We start from the raw sequence: 16,931 nt of genomic DNA on the forward strand, positions 1-16,931 counted from the left end.
GACCTGTCACGGGCACCGGGTCACCAGCACTGGTGTCAGTAACCGGCCCTACTATTGTCCTGGGCCACACGGCTACAGACAGGGCCCCCTGCTTATCATGCATGTGCGGGGCATGATCCAGCAGGGTCACTATCCACACATGGTGGAATGATTAGTAGTCACCCAGGGGCCACAAAAAGTGCAGGAGCAGTAAGACACGGGCGCTGACCCAGTGCCGGGGATGGGTACCCGTGACAGCATTGCGGAGGAGGGTGACACTTTGTCCAGGGGATCTCAGTATACCCCCCCGCCCCTCCTGATTGTGGCATCCTTGCAACAGCTCACACGCCACTTAACGTCAACCTGAAGCAGCGCTCACCCCAAAGAGTGCGATACAGTATTAGGTGCGGCCCATCTTATTGGGTCCAACTGCAAATCTGCTGTGGTTCAGGGTGGGCTGAGCCAGGGGGTTCCCCAAAAGCCTGGAAGAGTTCCGCTCTGTACTGCTCCGCTCTATATGCTGCAATGTTACGGGCTGTACTGCTCCGCTCTGTATGCTGCAATGTTCCGCTCTGTACTGCTCCGCTCTGTATGCTGCAATGTTCCGCTCTGTACTGCTCCGCATGCTGCAATGTTCCGCTCTGTACTACTCCGCTCTATATGCGGCAATTTTCCGCTCTGTACTGCTCCGCTCTATATGCTGCAATGATCCGCTCTGCACTGCTCTGCTCTATATGCTGCAATGTTCCACTCTGTACTGCTCTGCTCTATATGCTGCAATGTTCCTCTCTGTACTGCTCTGCTCTGTATGCTGCAATGTTCTGTTCTGCTCTGTACTGCTCTCCTCTATATGCTGCAATGTTCCGCTCTGTACTGCTCCGCTCTGTATGCTGCAATGTTCCGCTCTGTACTGCTCCGCTCTGTATGCTGCAATGTTCCACTCTGTACTGCTCCGCTCTGTATGCTGCAATGTTCCGCTCTGTACTGTTCTTCTCTGTATGCTGCAATGTTCCGCTCTGTACTGCTCCGCTCTGTATGCTGCAATGTTCCGCTCTGTATGCTGCAATGTTCCGCTCTGTACTGCTCTGCTCTGTATGCTGCAATGTTCTGCTCCGCTCTGTATGCTGCAATGTTCTGCTCTGCTCTGTATGCTGCATTGTTCCGCTCTGTACTGCTCCGCTCTATATGCTGCAATGTTCTGCTCTGCTCTGTATGCTGCAATGTTCCGCTCTGTACTGCTCCGCTCTGTATGCTGCAATGTTCCACTCTGTACCGCTCCGCTCTGTATGCTGCAATGTTCCGCTCTGTACTGCTCCGCTCTATATGCTGCAATGTTCTGCTCCGCTCTGTATGCTGCAATGTTCCGCTCTGTACCGCTCCGCTCTGTATGCTGCAATGTTCTGCTTCGTACTGCTACTAAAAAGACAATAGTATTGTTGGAGCTGCAGTCTCCCATTGACATGCAGTGTTAAGCACACAAGAGCAGAGCAGTGCGGAGCAATATGGAGTAAAACAGTGCAGCGTACACAAGAGCAGAGCAGTGCGGAGCAATATGGAATATAGTACAGAATAACGGAGCAGAGCAGGACACTATAGAGCAGAGCCGCTGAAGACTTTTGGGGAACCACAGCCACTGCCTTCAACAAATGCAGAGCAGCCTCATGGCACAGCCATGCCAGTGACCCAGGAAGAGGTTCTGCAGGAGCGCAGGTCAGACCTGCAATAAGTGCCACCTCGCCAGGCTATACCCAGGAATAACGGGAAGGGAACGTGGGGTAAATACTATGTTGTATATAAATAATGGCCGCATGGTAGATAACATGTCTCAGACATCGTCAGCCCTTCCCCCCAAAGGCTGGACATTATATCCTGTAACTATAGGTAATTGCTGTGCCGGGAGACACTGACATCTCTGCTGTGTATATGCCCCGTGCATTGGCTGGCATCCTGGGCACATGCCCCCATTCACGCCCACAATCTGCCAAGCTGCGCCCTGACAACCAGTGTGAGATCATGAGCACCAGCTCCTCGCAACTACGTCGACTGGCAAGCATGGCGCCGTGCCAATCTGCCCGCTACTTAACAGCACAAAGTCTTCGTCTTACAGGTGGAAGAATAAGACAGAACGTTACACTTGGCACATTCACCTCCCTCCTAAACGTTACTCTGTTGACCGCCATGGGTCAGAAAATATAATTTATTTTTACCTCTGTTACATAAAAAAAAATAAGAGGCGTCAATGAGATGATCCCGCCCAAGAGCCTTGTACTAGGGGCAAATCGGACTGACCTCACCAGAACCAGCGCATTCCTGGCATCCATAGTTATTACGCTGCACTTGTAAGGTGGCGCTTTTATAAGGACACAACACTGAGCTTATATGGAAAAATGTGTTCTCCAGATCCACGGAGGCCACGGAAGAACGAGAAGACAAGAGCGAAACACAAGCAAGCCCTACAGGCCTCATAATCCAATCCCATGCGTCTTCTGGTGCGTAGTCAGGTTCTGCTTGTGCCTGAACGTCTTGCCGCAGTCGTTGCATTGGTACGGTCTCTCCCCGGTGTGGGTGCGCAGATGTGCAATCAGGTGGTGTTTCTGGATAAAGCTTTTCCCACACTCGGAGCAGGTGAAGGGCCTCTCCCCGGTGTGCGTCTGCTGGTGGCACTTCAGGTACTCTCTCTTGCGGAAGCTCTGGCCACAGTCATTGCACTTGTAGGGCTTCTCCCCGGTGTGGGTGCGACCGTGGATTTTGAGGTGCTCGCAGGTGCTGAAGGTCTTCCCGCATTCGCTGCAGATGTAAGGACGCTCGCCGGTGTGAGTCCTCTGGTGTCTCACCAGGTGCTGCTTCTGGATGAAGCCCTTGCCGCAGTCCGCGCAGGTGAAGGGCCTCTCCCCCGTGTGGATCTGCTGGTGCCTCTTCAAGCAGTCCCGTTTCCGGAAGGTCTTCTGGCAAGACTCGCACTTGAAGGGCCTCTCGCCGGTGTGAGTGTGCAAATGGAACTTTAAGTGCTTTAGGAAGCGGAAAGTTTTGCCGCACTCTCCGCATTCGAACGGCTTCTCTCCCGGTGCTGCCCGCTGGCTCTCGCTGTTCTCGCTGTCCTCGTCTCGGCAGAGCCCGGTCTCCTCGTCCTGAGCCTTTTTATGCGCCTTGAGGAGCTTCTGAGACTTGAAGGTCCTCCCACAGTCGGCGCACTTGTTGGGCCGCTCCCCCGTGTGGATCCTGTTGTGGCGTTTCAGGTGCTCGTACGTGGTGAAGCTCTTGCCGCACTCGCTGCAGATGTGGGGGCTGCCACGGCACGAGCCGGTTGATGAGTTGGTGTAAGGGAATTCCTCTACGATGACCACGGTGTAGGGTCTCTCCCCCGTGTGAGTCCGCTGGTGTCTCACAAGGTGATGCTTCTGGATAAAGCCCTTGCCGCACTCCTCGCAGGAGAAAGGTCGCTCGCCGGTGTGTATCTGCTGGTGGCGCCTGAGGTGCTCCCGTTTCCGGAAGCTTTTCCCACAGTCCTCGCACTCGTGCGGCTTCTCCCCACGATGCATCTTCTGGTGGAACTTAAGGTGCTTGAAGGTGCGAAAGCTTTCGCCGCACTCGCTGCAGCTGTAGGAGGTCTCCCCGGAGTGACTCCTCTGGTGGGCCATGAGAGTCTGCTTGTGCCGGAACCGCTTGCCACAGTCCTCGCACTTGTGGATCCTCTCCCCAGTGTGAGTCTGCTGGTGAACCTTGAGGACGCGGTGGGCCCTGAAGCTCTTTCCGCAGTCGCCGCACTTGTAGGGCCTCTCCCCGGTGTGAATTCTCTGGTGGATCTTCAGCCGCTCATTAGTGCTAAGGCTCTTCCCGCACTCCTCACATTTGTAGGGCCTCTCCCCCGTGTGGGTCCTCAGGTGAGTGACCAGGTGCTGCTTCTGGATGAAGCTCTTCCCGCACTCGATGCAGTTGTAGGGACGCTCCCCCGTGTGCGTCTGCTGGTGACGCTTCAGGCTGTCCCGCTTTCGGAAGTTCTTGCTACACTCCGTGCACTGGTAAAGTCTCTCGCCCTCGTCCTTGGCGGAGTCGGTCTGGGTGGTGCTGGGGCTGAAGCTTTCAGCATAGGGTGAGACATCCTCCGCTTTGCTGCCGGCCTTGTTGGAGTGGGACCTGCTGGAAGCTGTCTGGGTGCTGCACTCATCCTCAATCTCTGGGCAAGAGGAAGACGGACCCAGCACGGGCAGCGGGGAAGGCTCTTCGCTGTCTAATTTGTCGCTGTACTTCGAGTTGGACTTTTCCTTCTCGTTCACTGGCCCGTCCTCTGCAAATAAAGAGACACAGGTCAGTTATATGGGCACCGCTCCGGTACCGCCTTCATCTAAGCAGAACTGCTGGGAGTCTCCTCTGGGTGTTACATAGCAGGGGCCTAATTCAGAGCCACGCACAATCCACGTGCAGGGGGTACACGATAATGTAATAATCTGCAGGATATATCACTATGTACCTGTCAGGGGGTAGATGGGACAGAGCGATGCTCTGCAGGTCGCTAAAGAGGCCAGTAATGCAATAATCTGCAGGATATATCACTGTGTACCTGTCAGGGGGCAGATGGGACAGAGCGATGTTCTGCAGATCACTAGGGAGGTCAGTAATGTAATAATCTGCAGGATATATCACTATGTACCTGTCAGGGGGTAGATGGGATAGAGTGATGTTCTGCAGGTCACTAGAGAGGTCTATAATGTAATAATCTGCAAGATATATCACTATGTACCTGTCAGGGGGTAGATGGGGCAGAGCGATGCTCTGCAGGTCGCTAAAGAGGCCAGTAATGCAATAATCTGCAGGATATATCACTGTGTACCTGTCAGGGGGTAGATGGGACAGAGCGATGTTCTGCAGATCACTAGGGAGGTCAGTAATGTAATAATCTGCAGGATATATCACTATGTACCTGTCAGGGGGTAGATGGGATAGAGTGATGTTCTGCAGGTCACTAGAGAGGTCTATAATGTAATAATCTGCAAGATATATCACTATGTACCTGTCAGGGGGTAGATGGGGCAGAGCGATGTTCTGCAGGTCACTAGAGGTCAGTAATGTAATAATATGCAGGATAAGTCACTATGTACCTGTCAGGGGGTAGATGGGACAGATCGATGTTCTGCATACTTGCCCATTTTTTAAAACTAGTGTCAGCGAGATTATAGTTGGTAATAGAATTTTGCACAGCGCCCCATTGAGGGGGCGTGTCATGCTCCACCCATAGGGCGTGTCCAGCTCCATATATGGAGATATTGTGAGAAGAGATGGTGAACGTGGCACCTAGAAGCGTGGCTGTGTGCTGCTACATCTGAGGGGAATCTTTTACAATGACTTATATCCAAATGTAGATGATCCCCAAAGCAGTTAGTAAGAGATAATGTACTTGGTAAAGTGCTGGGAAATGGTGCAGATGATTCAATGTAAATGTATCTATCTCACATTCCTTTTTTCCCCTAAAACTGTAACAGTGTAATGTGGGCTAGGTGACGTGAGGGAGATTGCTAGACTAAGGGGAGAGAGGGAGATTACTGCTATTTCAGGGAGTCTCCTGCAGAATGCAGGAGGGTAGGTAACTATAATGTAACAGTGTAATGTGGGCTAGGTGACATGAGGGAGATTGCTAGACTGATGAGGGAAACAGGGAGATTGCTGCTATTTCTGGGAGTCTCCTGCAGAATGCAGGAGAGGAGGTAACTATGATGTAACAGTGTAGTGTGGGCTAGGTGACATGAGGGAGATTGCTAGACTAATGAGGTAGAGAGGGAGATTGCTGCTATGTCAGGGAGTCTCCTGCAGAATGCAGGACGGGAGGTAACTATGATGTAACAGTGTAATGTTGGCTAGGTGACATGAGGGAGATTGCTAGACTAATGAGGGAGAGAAGGAGATTGCTGCTATGTCAGGGAGTCTCCTGCAGAATGCAGGAGGGGAGGTAACTATGATGTAACAGTGTAATGTGGGCTAGGTGACATGGGGGAGATTGCTAGACTAATGAGGGAGAGAGGGAGATTGCTGCTATGTCAGGGAGTCTCCTGCAGAATGCAGGAGGGGAGGTAACTATGATGTAACAGTGTAATGTGGGCTAGGTGACATGAGGGAGATTGCTAGACTAATGAGGGAGAGAGGGAGATTGCTGCTATGTCAGGGAGTCTCCTGCAGAATGCAGGAGGGGAGGTAAATATGATGTAACAGTGTAATGTGGGCTAGGTGACATGAGGGAGATTGCTAGACTAATGAGGGAGAGAGGGAGATTTCCGCTATGTCAGGGAGTCTCCTGCAGAATGCAGGAGGGGAGGTAAATATGATGTAACAGTGTAATGTGGGCTAGGTGACATGAGGGAGATTGCTAGACTAATGAGGGAGAGAGGGATATTGCTGCTATGTCAGTGAGTCTCGTGCAGAATGCAGGAGGGGAGGTAACTATGATGTAACAGTGTAATGTGGGCTAGGTGACATGAGGGAGATTGCTAGACTAATGAGGGAGAGAGGGATATTGCTGCTATGTCAGTGAGTCTCGTGCAGAATGCAGGAGGGGAGGTAACTATGATTTAACAGTGTAATGTGGGCTAGGTGACATGAGGGAGATTGCTAGACTGATGAGGGAAACAGGGAGATTGCTGCTATTTCAGGGAGTCTCCTGCTGAATGCAGGAGGGGAGGTAACTATGATGTAACAGTGTAATGTGGGCTAGGTGACATGAGGGAGATAGCTAGACTAATGAGGGAGACAGGGAGATTGCTGTTATTTCAGGGAGTCTCCTGCAGAATGCAGGAGGGGAGGTAACTATGATTATAGTTGGTAGTGGAATTTCGCATGGCGCAATGTTGAGGGAGCGTGTCATGCTCCACCCCTAGCTAGCTCCATATATGGGCTTGCCTGGCACCATATTTGGGCGTACATGTGCTCACATGCTTGCTGCGACACATTACAACATTAGTAACTATATATGTTGGGAAATGTAGCAAATATAGATAATATCTATCGTGTTTATTAGTTTGCAACTATTTGCTGTCATATATATATTTCCTTCTGATGCCTATGCACCATGGGCCTCATTCTGGTTCACTTGCAAAAGCAAATTCTCTCTTCAATGGACAAAACCATGTGCACTGCAGGTGGGGCAGATGTAACATGTGCAGAGAGAGTTAGATTTGGGTGGGGTTTGTACTTCAAACTGATATCTATATTGCAGTGTAAGAATAAAGCAGCCAGTATTTACCCTGCACAGAAATAAAATAACTCTCCCAAATGCACCCATTCATACCCATAATACAGGGGACTCAGTTATTTTTTCCCCCCATATTCAGGAAACCAGGATCGGCTCAAAGAGCCTCGGGCTGTTTTATTTTCTTCAAATAATTTATTTCATATATTTTCACACTGATCCGTGCAGGTTTCATGCTCGTCCATTTTGGCTGCTGGGAAACTCGGCAGCCAAATACAAATTATTTCACCATCTGAAAATACAAATCCTGAGAATTCAGCAGCTTAGTAAATTTGCCGAATTCTCAAGTCGTATTTTTGGACCGATCACAACTACTCCTGGTCATACCCATTCATACTGCAGATCGTCCGCAAATTTCCCCTTATCTGTCTATTACTAATAAATCATCCTCACCCTCAGCCGCAGCTCACACTCAGTCACAGCTCACACTCAGTCGCAGCTCACCCTCAGTCGCAGCTCACCCTCAGTCGCAGCTCACACTCAGTCGCAGCTCACCCTCAGTCGCAGCTCACCCTCAGTCGCAGCTCACCCTCAGTCACAGCTCACCCTCAGTCGCAGCTCACCCTCAGTCACAGCTCACACTCAGTCACAGCTCACCCTCAGTCGCAGCTCACCCTCAGTCGCAGCTCACCCTCAGTCGCAGCTCACACTCAGTCGCAGCTCACCCTCAGTCGCAGCTCACCCTCAGTCGCAGCTCACACTCAGTCGCAGCTCACCCTCAGTCACAGCTCACCCTCAGTCGCAGCTCACCCTCAGTCGCAGCTCACCCTCAGTCGCAGCTCACACTACAGATCATTAGCTGTGGGGGAAATTTACTATGATCTTCAAATACGGCCAATGCCGGTTACAACTGCGTACGACTAAGCTGCCGCACTTACGGGATTAGTATTTCCCCGATGGCGTAGGCGGATGTATTTTTTTCAGTTCGTAATTTAAATTTGAATACAAATACGAATTGGCAGCCTGCACAGATCAGTCAGCTCAGTCAGCTCAGTCAGATCAGTCAGCTCAGTCAGATCAGTGCAGGCTTCAGTGTAAAAAAAAAAAATTGAAAAAAATTAATAATTTAAAGAAATGTTGTGGGTCCCCCCTCCAGGTTCAATCAAATAGTGATCCTCAGAATTTTTAAAACCAAGGGCTGGTCCTAGTTCATAAAATACGGGGGTCAAATTGAATAGGGGTCCCCTGTATTTTTGGAACCTGCACTGGGCCCAACCAGCCAGCAGGTTAATGCCACAGGCCGGGGAAACTATTAGTTTCGCCGGCCGAAGCATTGAACCGCTGACCGGTCAGCCTGGACAGGGATCCTGGGAGAGTGGGGACCCCCCAATAAAAGGGTCCCCTCTCCAGATATTACCCTGCCTGGGCTGAAGCCCAGGGCTGTCCCCAGTGCCCCTGGGTGGTGGGGACCAGGCTGATTCTATTTGTGTAAAATTAGAATCAATAACTATGGCCCTTATTCTGGTTCCCTCGCAAAAGTAAATTCCTTCTCAAATGGACAAAACAATGTGCACTGCAGGTGGGGCAGATGTAACTTGTGCAGAGAGAGTTAGATTTTGGTGGGGTTTTACTGCAAAGCGAGGATTAACCGCAAATATTAAGTTGCACTGAAATGTATTAAGGGGGACCGCAGCAGGAATCTCCGATCCCTGCTGCGATCCCCCCCTGCACTGCCGCCGGCCGCATCCCCCATAGGTTTCTTTGTATCAACATTGGGCAGCCCGGCATCGCACCCCTGGGCTATCGCTACTCTGATATGGCGATATGGCTACACATCGCCCAAGCGGCAGAGCGGTCAGGGGGGTCGCGGGGGGGGGTCAGTGCGTAACCACACATGCGCAGACCCCCCCGGCTCTGGGTATCGCAGGGATAGGCTCCTTTCGGATCCCTGTCCCTGCGCCCGGCAGATTATACATCCCGGTGAAATGATCGCATTTTACAATGCGATTCTGGGAGGTAATTTTCCGCCCAGATCGCATTGTAAATGCGATCAAAGATAAATGGGGGCCCAAGAGGGACTGCTCTGCTCATAGTGACTGCGGCAAATCAGGGTCCTTGCAAGTTCCCTGGCATTACCCTGCCAGCAGTAAATTATTAGGGAGATTTGATTTATGATGCAGGGAAGCAGGAGAAAAGAACTACAAATGGGAGTCTCTTGCATGATTCGGGATTGTAGGCAACTATGGGGCCAATTCAGGATTGCTCGCGCAAGCGCAAACCCCGGCGCATGCGGCCCACCAGGCCGTCCTTTGCAACGAGGGAGGGCCGGAGGCGGAAACAGTATTGGAGTAGGGGATTGCCAGGCGTTTTATGCGCATCCCCATGAAAATATTGGGGCAGGAGGCTGACATCACATGACGCCTGTCCCCCTTTTCGGGCATCTGAAACGGTAATAAAAGTCATTTAAGGGGATGCGGGTGGCATTGGCGGACGGGGGGGGGGGGGGCAGTCATTTGTCAGGGCAGCGCTGATCTGTTAGCTAGGGAACAGGTAGCAGCATAGTCAACAGGTCTGAATCGGACCCATTGTTTGATAACTAGGCCCCAGGTCTGAAGGGAGTGATTAGGGCTGAATAAGTCCCATTACCTTGCGGCAATATGGGGAAAATGGGGAATTGTGGGAGATGTCGGTGCGATACGCAGATGGGGTTATTGGAAGTGTGTAGAACGTGTCCTATATTCCCTTCTGCAGTTTCGCCTGTGGTGCCGAGCAGCGTTACCCCAGTATATATGTGACTCTGATGGTGGCATGTAATTACCCAGGGAGATGAGCGCTTCATAGTTCTCCTTCATCATATCCTTGTACAGCTCCTTCTGGCATTCCTCCAGATCCTTCCATTCATCCTCCGAGAAATACGCCGCCACATCGTCAAACGTCACGGGGACCTGGAACGGAACGCAACAGCGGGTCAGACAGGGTGGTTACCACTGTTCATCTTTGATAAAGCTACAGCCAGTTGTGAAACGCGTCAGTTGTTTCCTCACTCCTGGACCCATCTCCTGACTCAAGGACTGCTACCTACCACTTGGACAATTTTCTGTCACTGCCCCATCTGTGGAGACCAAGCTTAGAACTCCCAAGTGACCTCCAAATCTTCCACCACTATCTGGATGACCCAGGGCAAATAATCCACAGGTGGACTTCCATTATTGACCACCACCAACAAGGATAAATACGCCTCCACCTTGCCACCCCATTGTGTTTCCTCCAGCGGCTATAGGGGTACCGCACCACCAGTGAGGACCCATTTCACAGACACCTCCAGCGGCTATACATCAGGATACCGCACCACCAGAGAGGACCTGTGACATTCCCCCTACAGTCACACCATACTAACACCCAGGGCCGGACTGGGACCAGAAATAGGCCCTGGCATTTTGAGCACACGGGCACACCTGACGTGGGCGGGACCCTTGCGTGGCAAAAAAGGGGACGTGGCACTGCGATCTGGGCGCGATATTGGCGCTCACAATGACATTACAATGGGGGTGATTCTGATTCAATCGATCCCCTGCACGTTCTCACAGGGGACCGTGTTTTGTCCCCTGCGCATACACGTGGTTATTTATGAGCACATGCAGCCGCTGTGTGCGAGCGGCCACAGCGCTCACACCCAGAATCCCAGGCAAGGGGGTGGCAAGCCGGGAGATTCGCCAATGGGAACACCCAGCATTTGGGCATTTCCATGGAAATTCGGGGATGGTGAGGGGGGGTAATGTCAGTTGCCCGCCCGCTTCCCGCACAGAGCTCCTGCAGATCTGAGACACCGCTGAGATATCTCAGATCTGCGAGTGCTGGAGAAGTCGATCGATGGTCGCGCTGACTGCGAATGGATGATTATGCAGCCTTGGGTGAATACATGCAGTACAGAGGATCCCAAGATGCGCTTACTCCTGCGCGGCCGCCATTGCTGGTGGGATTCTGGAGATGGCGCTGCTGGGGGAAGGGGACGAGCAAGCTGGGTAAATCTGACAGCATCCAATCCCCCTTAGGAACCAGTTACTTTCCATCTCTTCCATTCTACATGATAAACTCCCCTTCTACACAGTTCACACAAAACGTACATGTGTTACCTCTCTAGGGGCAGATTTATTAAGCTTGGAGAAGAGATAAACTGGAGATAAAGTGGAGAAAAGGTAAAAGGAGATAAAGCACCAGCCAATCAGCTGTGATTGAAAAATACAGTTGGGAGCTGATTGGCTGGTGCTTTATCTCCTTTTACCTTTTCTCCGCTTTATCTCCAGTTTATCTCTTCTCCAAGCTTAATAAATCTGCCCCTATAACCGGACCGGCATCGCTCTGGGACCGTACCCTATAGCCCGGAAGTATATGTACCCCACAGTCCGGCTGGTGCGGTATGTGGCACATATCCTCATGTACTGAACACAGGGGGCCCTTGGTCTGTCTGGTCTTATTACTACGCGTCCAGCTGTTGAGCACTGCAGAGTACACGGCTGCCATATACGTACCAATGTTGTGTACAGGTAATGGTCCATGATCATCGCACCGGTCACCTGTGCTCCCTGCATTCAGACATACAACATACATGTAGCTGGGTACATATGACAGTCACACACATACCTGTGCTGCGTCCACCTCCGGCAGAGGTTTTTCCACATCCCTGCGAGTGGCTGACAGGCTGAGCCGGTCTCCAGCAGTCACCGAGCAGATCATCTGGGAGGTGCGAGGGGGGCCCTTCGCCTGCTCAGTACAATCTGACAGCGGCCGGGGGCCTCTCCTCTAATTCCATGCAGAGGGGCTGCACCCCCAAATGCATCTAACGGAGCAGCTTAGGCCCTAGGAAGCCTTTTTCGGGTGGCTGGAGAGGAGAGGAAGCAGGAAGTTCCTCCCTCAGTCTGACATCAAGAGATCAGCCCTGTTCTGCCAGTGACCCCCCTCCCTCCTCAGCACTTCTCTCCACCTCCTGTCAGCTCAGCCCCCACCTTCCCTCTGTGTGACACACAGGATTCCCTCTGCAGTATGCATGCTGCTACTCCACACACTGATAGCACCAGCTGCTGCTCCGCATCTGCACTGGTTACACTGTATCTGCACTGGTTACACTGTATCTGTACTGGTTACACTGCATCTGCACTGGTTACATTGTATCTGTACTGGTTACATTGTATCTGTACTGGTTACATTGGGTGACATTTAATAGGATGCGATTTTTTATTTTTGGGGATAATTAGGCAACAAAATGGCGTTGTCGCATTTTTTACAGAATTCGCCAATTTAATAGCGTGCGTAAAGTCCCGTAAATCGCAAATTTTGTGCGATAACTTGCACTTTCGCACTTGCCGGTAGAAATTCGCATTTTTATAGCAACCAGATGTTTTCGCATAGAAAAGTATACAAATCGCTTACTTAATGGAATGCGCAAACGGAAATCGCATTTTTGAGGTGTCTAAAAACCGCACTTTTTTCAGACCAGGTTCTGATGGGCGAATTGGCCCAGAACTAACTTTGGTCAAGTGCAGAAATGGTTAATTTGCTCACAGGTGTCCTCACCCTATTCATAAACTGACCCTACATATACCCCAACATCATTAAGGACACCTGTGAGGGTTTGAGAGATGGAGCTTGTGCAGAGTGGTGTTGAGTTAGGTCTTTGTGATTTTGACCATTTGGAGGAGCTGCGCAGGAGGAGGGAGGAAGCTGCGCGCCAGATCCAGGTACACCCCCAACTACTGCGTGCTTCACGTAGGTATCGTGATAGGCTGTACCTGGACTCCCTCTCGGATCAACAGGTTTGGGGATGTTTAGGCTGAACCGCAATAACCTGTTGGACTTATATGAGCAGGTGAGAGATGATTTGCCCAGTGTCTGGGCTGCAGAAATTAAGACTTTTTATACAAAGCATTTACACCCTGACTGGTCAGTCTCCAGAATTTACCTGCCCAGGCTGAAACATTGGGCATCGGGCTGATCCTCCCAAGATCTGCGTCTCTCATCCACACTCATTACTCGCTCCCATTCCCGACTGCAGGACTTTCTACGGGCTGCACCCACTCTGTGGAATGCCCTCCCAAGCACAATAAGACTCTCCTCCAGTCTCCAAACCTATAAGCGTTCCCTAAAAACTCATCTCTTCAGGCAGCTTATCAAATTCCAGAACCAGTCATAGAACCTTGCATTCTGGTGGAATCGATGCAATAAAGAATACAGTATCTATCCTTATGTATCAATGCCTATTTCCCTATAGATTGTAAGCTTGCGAGCAGGGCCCTCCTACATTTTGACTGTCTGTAAATACCCTGTTTGTTGTATCACTGTCCCCTTTGTAAAGCGCAACGGAATATGCTGCGCTATATAAGACACTGTTAATAAATAATAAAATAAATAAAAATAGAAAGTGTATATTGTTATGGAATTACAAGTCCCAGCAAGCCTTCCTTTGCATGCAGGGACTTAAGGTCCATACACACTGGGTGTGTATGGACAGCGATGATTGCATTCATCACTGCGGGGAAAGCCCCCTGCCCGGCGCCGACGGATGGGGGGAGGACGGCGTTGTATAGCGCAGCGCTATGCAAAGCCGTCCTGAAAGCCGCTAATCTGCTGGTATAACCAGCAGATGCATGGCTTTCCCGGCGATGTTGCGGGAGCGTGCAGCAGCGCTCACCGTTCATCACCGGGCCATAAACACTGTCCGGCTATGAGCTGAAACCTGCTGTTTTGAGCGACTTTCAGCTCAAAGTCGCCCAGTGTGTATGGGCCTTGAGAGAATCAGGCGTAGATCACGTCCTCTTTGTTCCATGTAGCATCCAGGGGACTTGGCAAAATAAAAAAAACACTGAACGCAAAGCTCTGCATGGACTGGGGAGAAGCCGGAGGATGTTTGTTTACATCCTGCGGCTCCTACCCCCAAATAGCGCTATTGGCCGCCTAGCATTGGGGGGGGGGAGGGGGGGTTTACTTCAAAGTGAGATCTATATTGCAGTGTAAAAATAAAGCAGTCAGTATTTACCCTGCACAGAAACAAAGTAATTCACCCAAATGTAACTCTCTCTGCACATGTTACATCTGCCCCACCTGCAGTGCACATGGTTTTGTCCATTTGAGAAGGAATTTGCCTTTGTGAGTGAACCAGAATAAGGGCCTGTATCTGTACAGCTTACAATGTGTATATTACAGGTTACACTGTATATTGCACAGGGTACACTGTATATTGCACAGGGTACACTGTGGGCCTTATTCAGGTTAATTTGTTCAAATACACATTCGCTCGGATCCCAGCGAACACACCGCACATGCACACAGTGAGCGACCGCATCTGTTCAGATTGGCCAACACACAAAGGGGAGTGGCGTGGTAATGTACGAACGCTGCTGTGTGTGCACATACGCTACCGCAAACAAGCTCGGCTGCCACTTCACCAATTATCACGGAAGTAATGGTGACACCATTACCCAATTACCCAAAGTGTATGTTCTGTTTTGAAATCAACTAATTGAATATTGAAATTAGCTAATTGTCTTTCCCTATTGCAATACATTTTAACCCTTATTACATGTGTATTTTTGGGTTCTTAATGTACCTGTCAATCTATGTTATTTTTTATTTGTTTTAACCCTAAAAGATGATGTTTATCCCCGAATGTTTGCATGTCTACAACAGTTAATGTGGTGTACCCATTATGGCCCTATTTGGACACATGACACACTAACCTACTGTAATAATGTTTTCATTTTGCCTTTGCAGCATCTGGAGGGTCATCTGCAGCTCCTCCAGTTTCCAGCTGACGGCCTCTTGCCTTGGGTACAGGTGTGGGCATCCTGTTGGGATGGAAATGTTGTTGTAGAATTTGTGTACTTTACATTAGGCCTATTCGTTAGTTTGGCCTGCCCTCACCTTCCACTGATAACATTGGGTCTTGTTGGCCCAATGTTGGGGTAGTGGCCGGAGGGTTTCTGGCTGGCTGTTGGGATGGGGATGGGGGATCCAGGAGGGATGTGGCAGTGGGAGGAGGGGTTGTGGATGGGGAATCCACATCACATGGGGAATGGGCTTAGCAAAGTTTTGGGTGTTGGGGGTGGGGAGTTGTAGGGGGGTTGGAAGTTGGTTCGGGGGCTGGAGAGTGGGTGAGGGGAGAATGTGGGGGAGGGGAGTGGGTTGTGGTTGGGGTGGAGGAGCGGGTATGGTGGGTGGAGGAGCGGATATGGTGGGTGGAGATGTTGGTGTGAGTAGGGGGAGTGGAAGGGGGGAGGGTATTAGGTGGGGGAAGGTGTTTGGGAGATGGGTTGTTCTCCCAATTGGACTTGCTCCTGCTCCTCTTGGTCCACTTCATGCTGCTCTGTTCTTCTGCGTGCCAAGGCGCGGGCTGTGATGTGATTTTGGTGGGAGAAAGGGAAATGGTTATGAAAATATAAACATATCCTAATCTTTATCCAAACAACAAAAATCCCCTCCAAAAATTAAAAAAAAAAATGAATTATGCTTTAAAGACCAATTCAAAACAACCCACGGTAAACATTTGTCAAATGCTCAATAAATCTTTACAACATTTACACCAACAAATTTGTATTCAATGAAACTCCATTTTAAAATTCAATAAAAAAATTACAACACACTCACACTCAGTCACATTCAGTCACACTCACACTCAGTTACAATCACTCATACTCACTCACACTCAGTTACAATCACTCATACTCACTCACACTCAGTTACAATCACTCACTCACACTGTTACACTCACACTCAGTTACAATCACTCACACTCAGTTACACTCACACTCAGTTACAATCACTCACACTCAGTTACAATCAGTCACTGAAACTCATGAACATTTTCACAAATATATGCTAACAATAGCAAATGTAAAGTTTTTTGCACTAAACAACAAGTGTGTACTAATATTTACAAACATTACCATTGATCGGGTGTTAAAAATAAAACACTCACAGCGGCTAACATTCCTCCTCAGTCTCGAAAGGAAGTCTGGCCTGCGCCTCCTTAGGTCGGACCACTGCCTCTCTAATTGGGCGATGGTCTGCTGAATGCCCATGTGGGCAAGTATTTGGCGCCGGGCCACATTATAGGCCCAGCACTTATCATCATTACTGATATAGGGGCCTATTCGCCCCAGCCGGCCATCTATAGCGGCCACTTATATCAGCAGTTCCCTTTGGGAATAGGGGGCTGCTCTGCTTGTGGCCATGGTCATATTGGCAATGGCGCAGTACAGAAATACAGGTCAACCTTTAAATTATGGGCCACTATGATTGGTTGCTTACATTATTATTTGGTATTAACTTTATTCATATTTTGTACATTAACATTATGTATGCTTTTATATACGTCTGTATCGCTACACATACACAGGCGTAAATATGTAAATGTACACCGCACATCCGGTTGCTATGGTATTAGCGTGCTAATGCCTACTTCTCGGTCGTTTGGAAGCGTGCATTAGGCAACTTAGTGGTTGTTCCGGGATAAATGTTGCGTATACAAATTAGCAAGCAGCTGTTTAAGAAGTTAACGGTACTTGTGTATTATCACGTTGCCCATCGCATCCCAGAGCACGATTTTTCATTGCATCGCATGCCATACACCCGATGCACAGCGATGCGATGCGATTTACGCCCCTATACGATTTTAAATTGTATAAGCACCCTAATGGGTGCTTACAATGTTAAATGCACCCCCACGCCACCCCCAGTATGAACGTGAACCCGAAGCGTTGAGCGCAGCGAGGCCGTGAGGGGCGGC

General features: G+C 50.1%; 1 protein-coding gene across 1 annotated transcript; it reads right to left on the reverse strand.

Moving 5' to 3' along the window:
- Positions 1-2,162: 2,162 nt before the first annotated feature.
- On the reverse strand, positions 2,163-12,123 carry LOC146079915 (uncharacterized). The gene is made up of 3 exons (XM_083186633.1): positions 11,795-12,123; positions 9,972-10,098; positions 2,163-4,264 (listed from the first exon to the last, which is right to left on the reverse strand). The coding sequence occupies exons 1-3, from the start codon at positions 11,885-11,887 to the stop codon at positions 2,442-2,444; spliced, it is 2,043 nt and encodes a 680-aa protein (XP_083042759.1). The 5' UTR covers positions 11,888-12,123; the 3' UTR covers positions 2,163-2,441.
- Positions 12,124-16,931: the final 4,808 nt, after the last annotated feature.

This window comes from Crinia signifera, chromosome 5, assembly GCF_055691185.1.
Source record: "Crinia signifera chromosome 5, ASM5569118v1, whole genome shotgun sequence".
In the NCBI taxonomy this organism is placed as follows: Eukaryota; Metazoa; Chordata; class Amphibia; order Anura; family Myobatrachidae; genus Crinia; species Crinia signifera.

Excerpts from the sequence above, each read along its gene's own strand:
- LOC146079915 (XM_083186633.1), bottom strand. The coding sequence starts at position 11,887 with ATGATCTGCTCGGTGACTGCTGGAGACCGGCTCAGCCTGTCAGCCACT. Across the intron at positions 10,099-11,794 it reads CGGAGGTGGACGCAGCACAG|GTCCCCGTGACGTTTGACGA; the intron begins GTATGTGTGTGA and ends GTTCCGTTCCAG. Across the intron at positions 4,265-9,971 it reads TGAAGCGCTCATCTCCCTGG|AGGACGGGCCAGTGAACGAG; the intron begins GTAATTACATGC and ends CTTTATTTGCAG.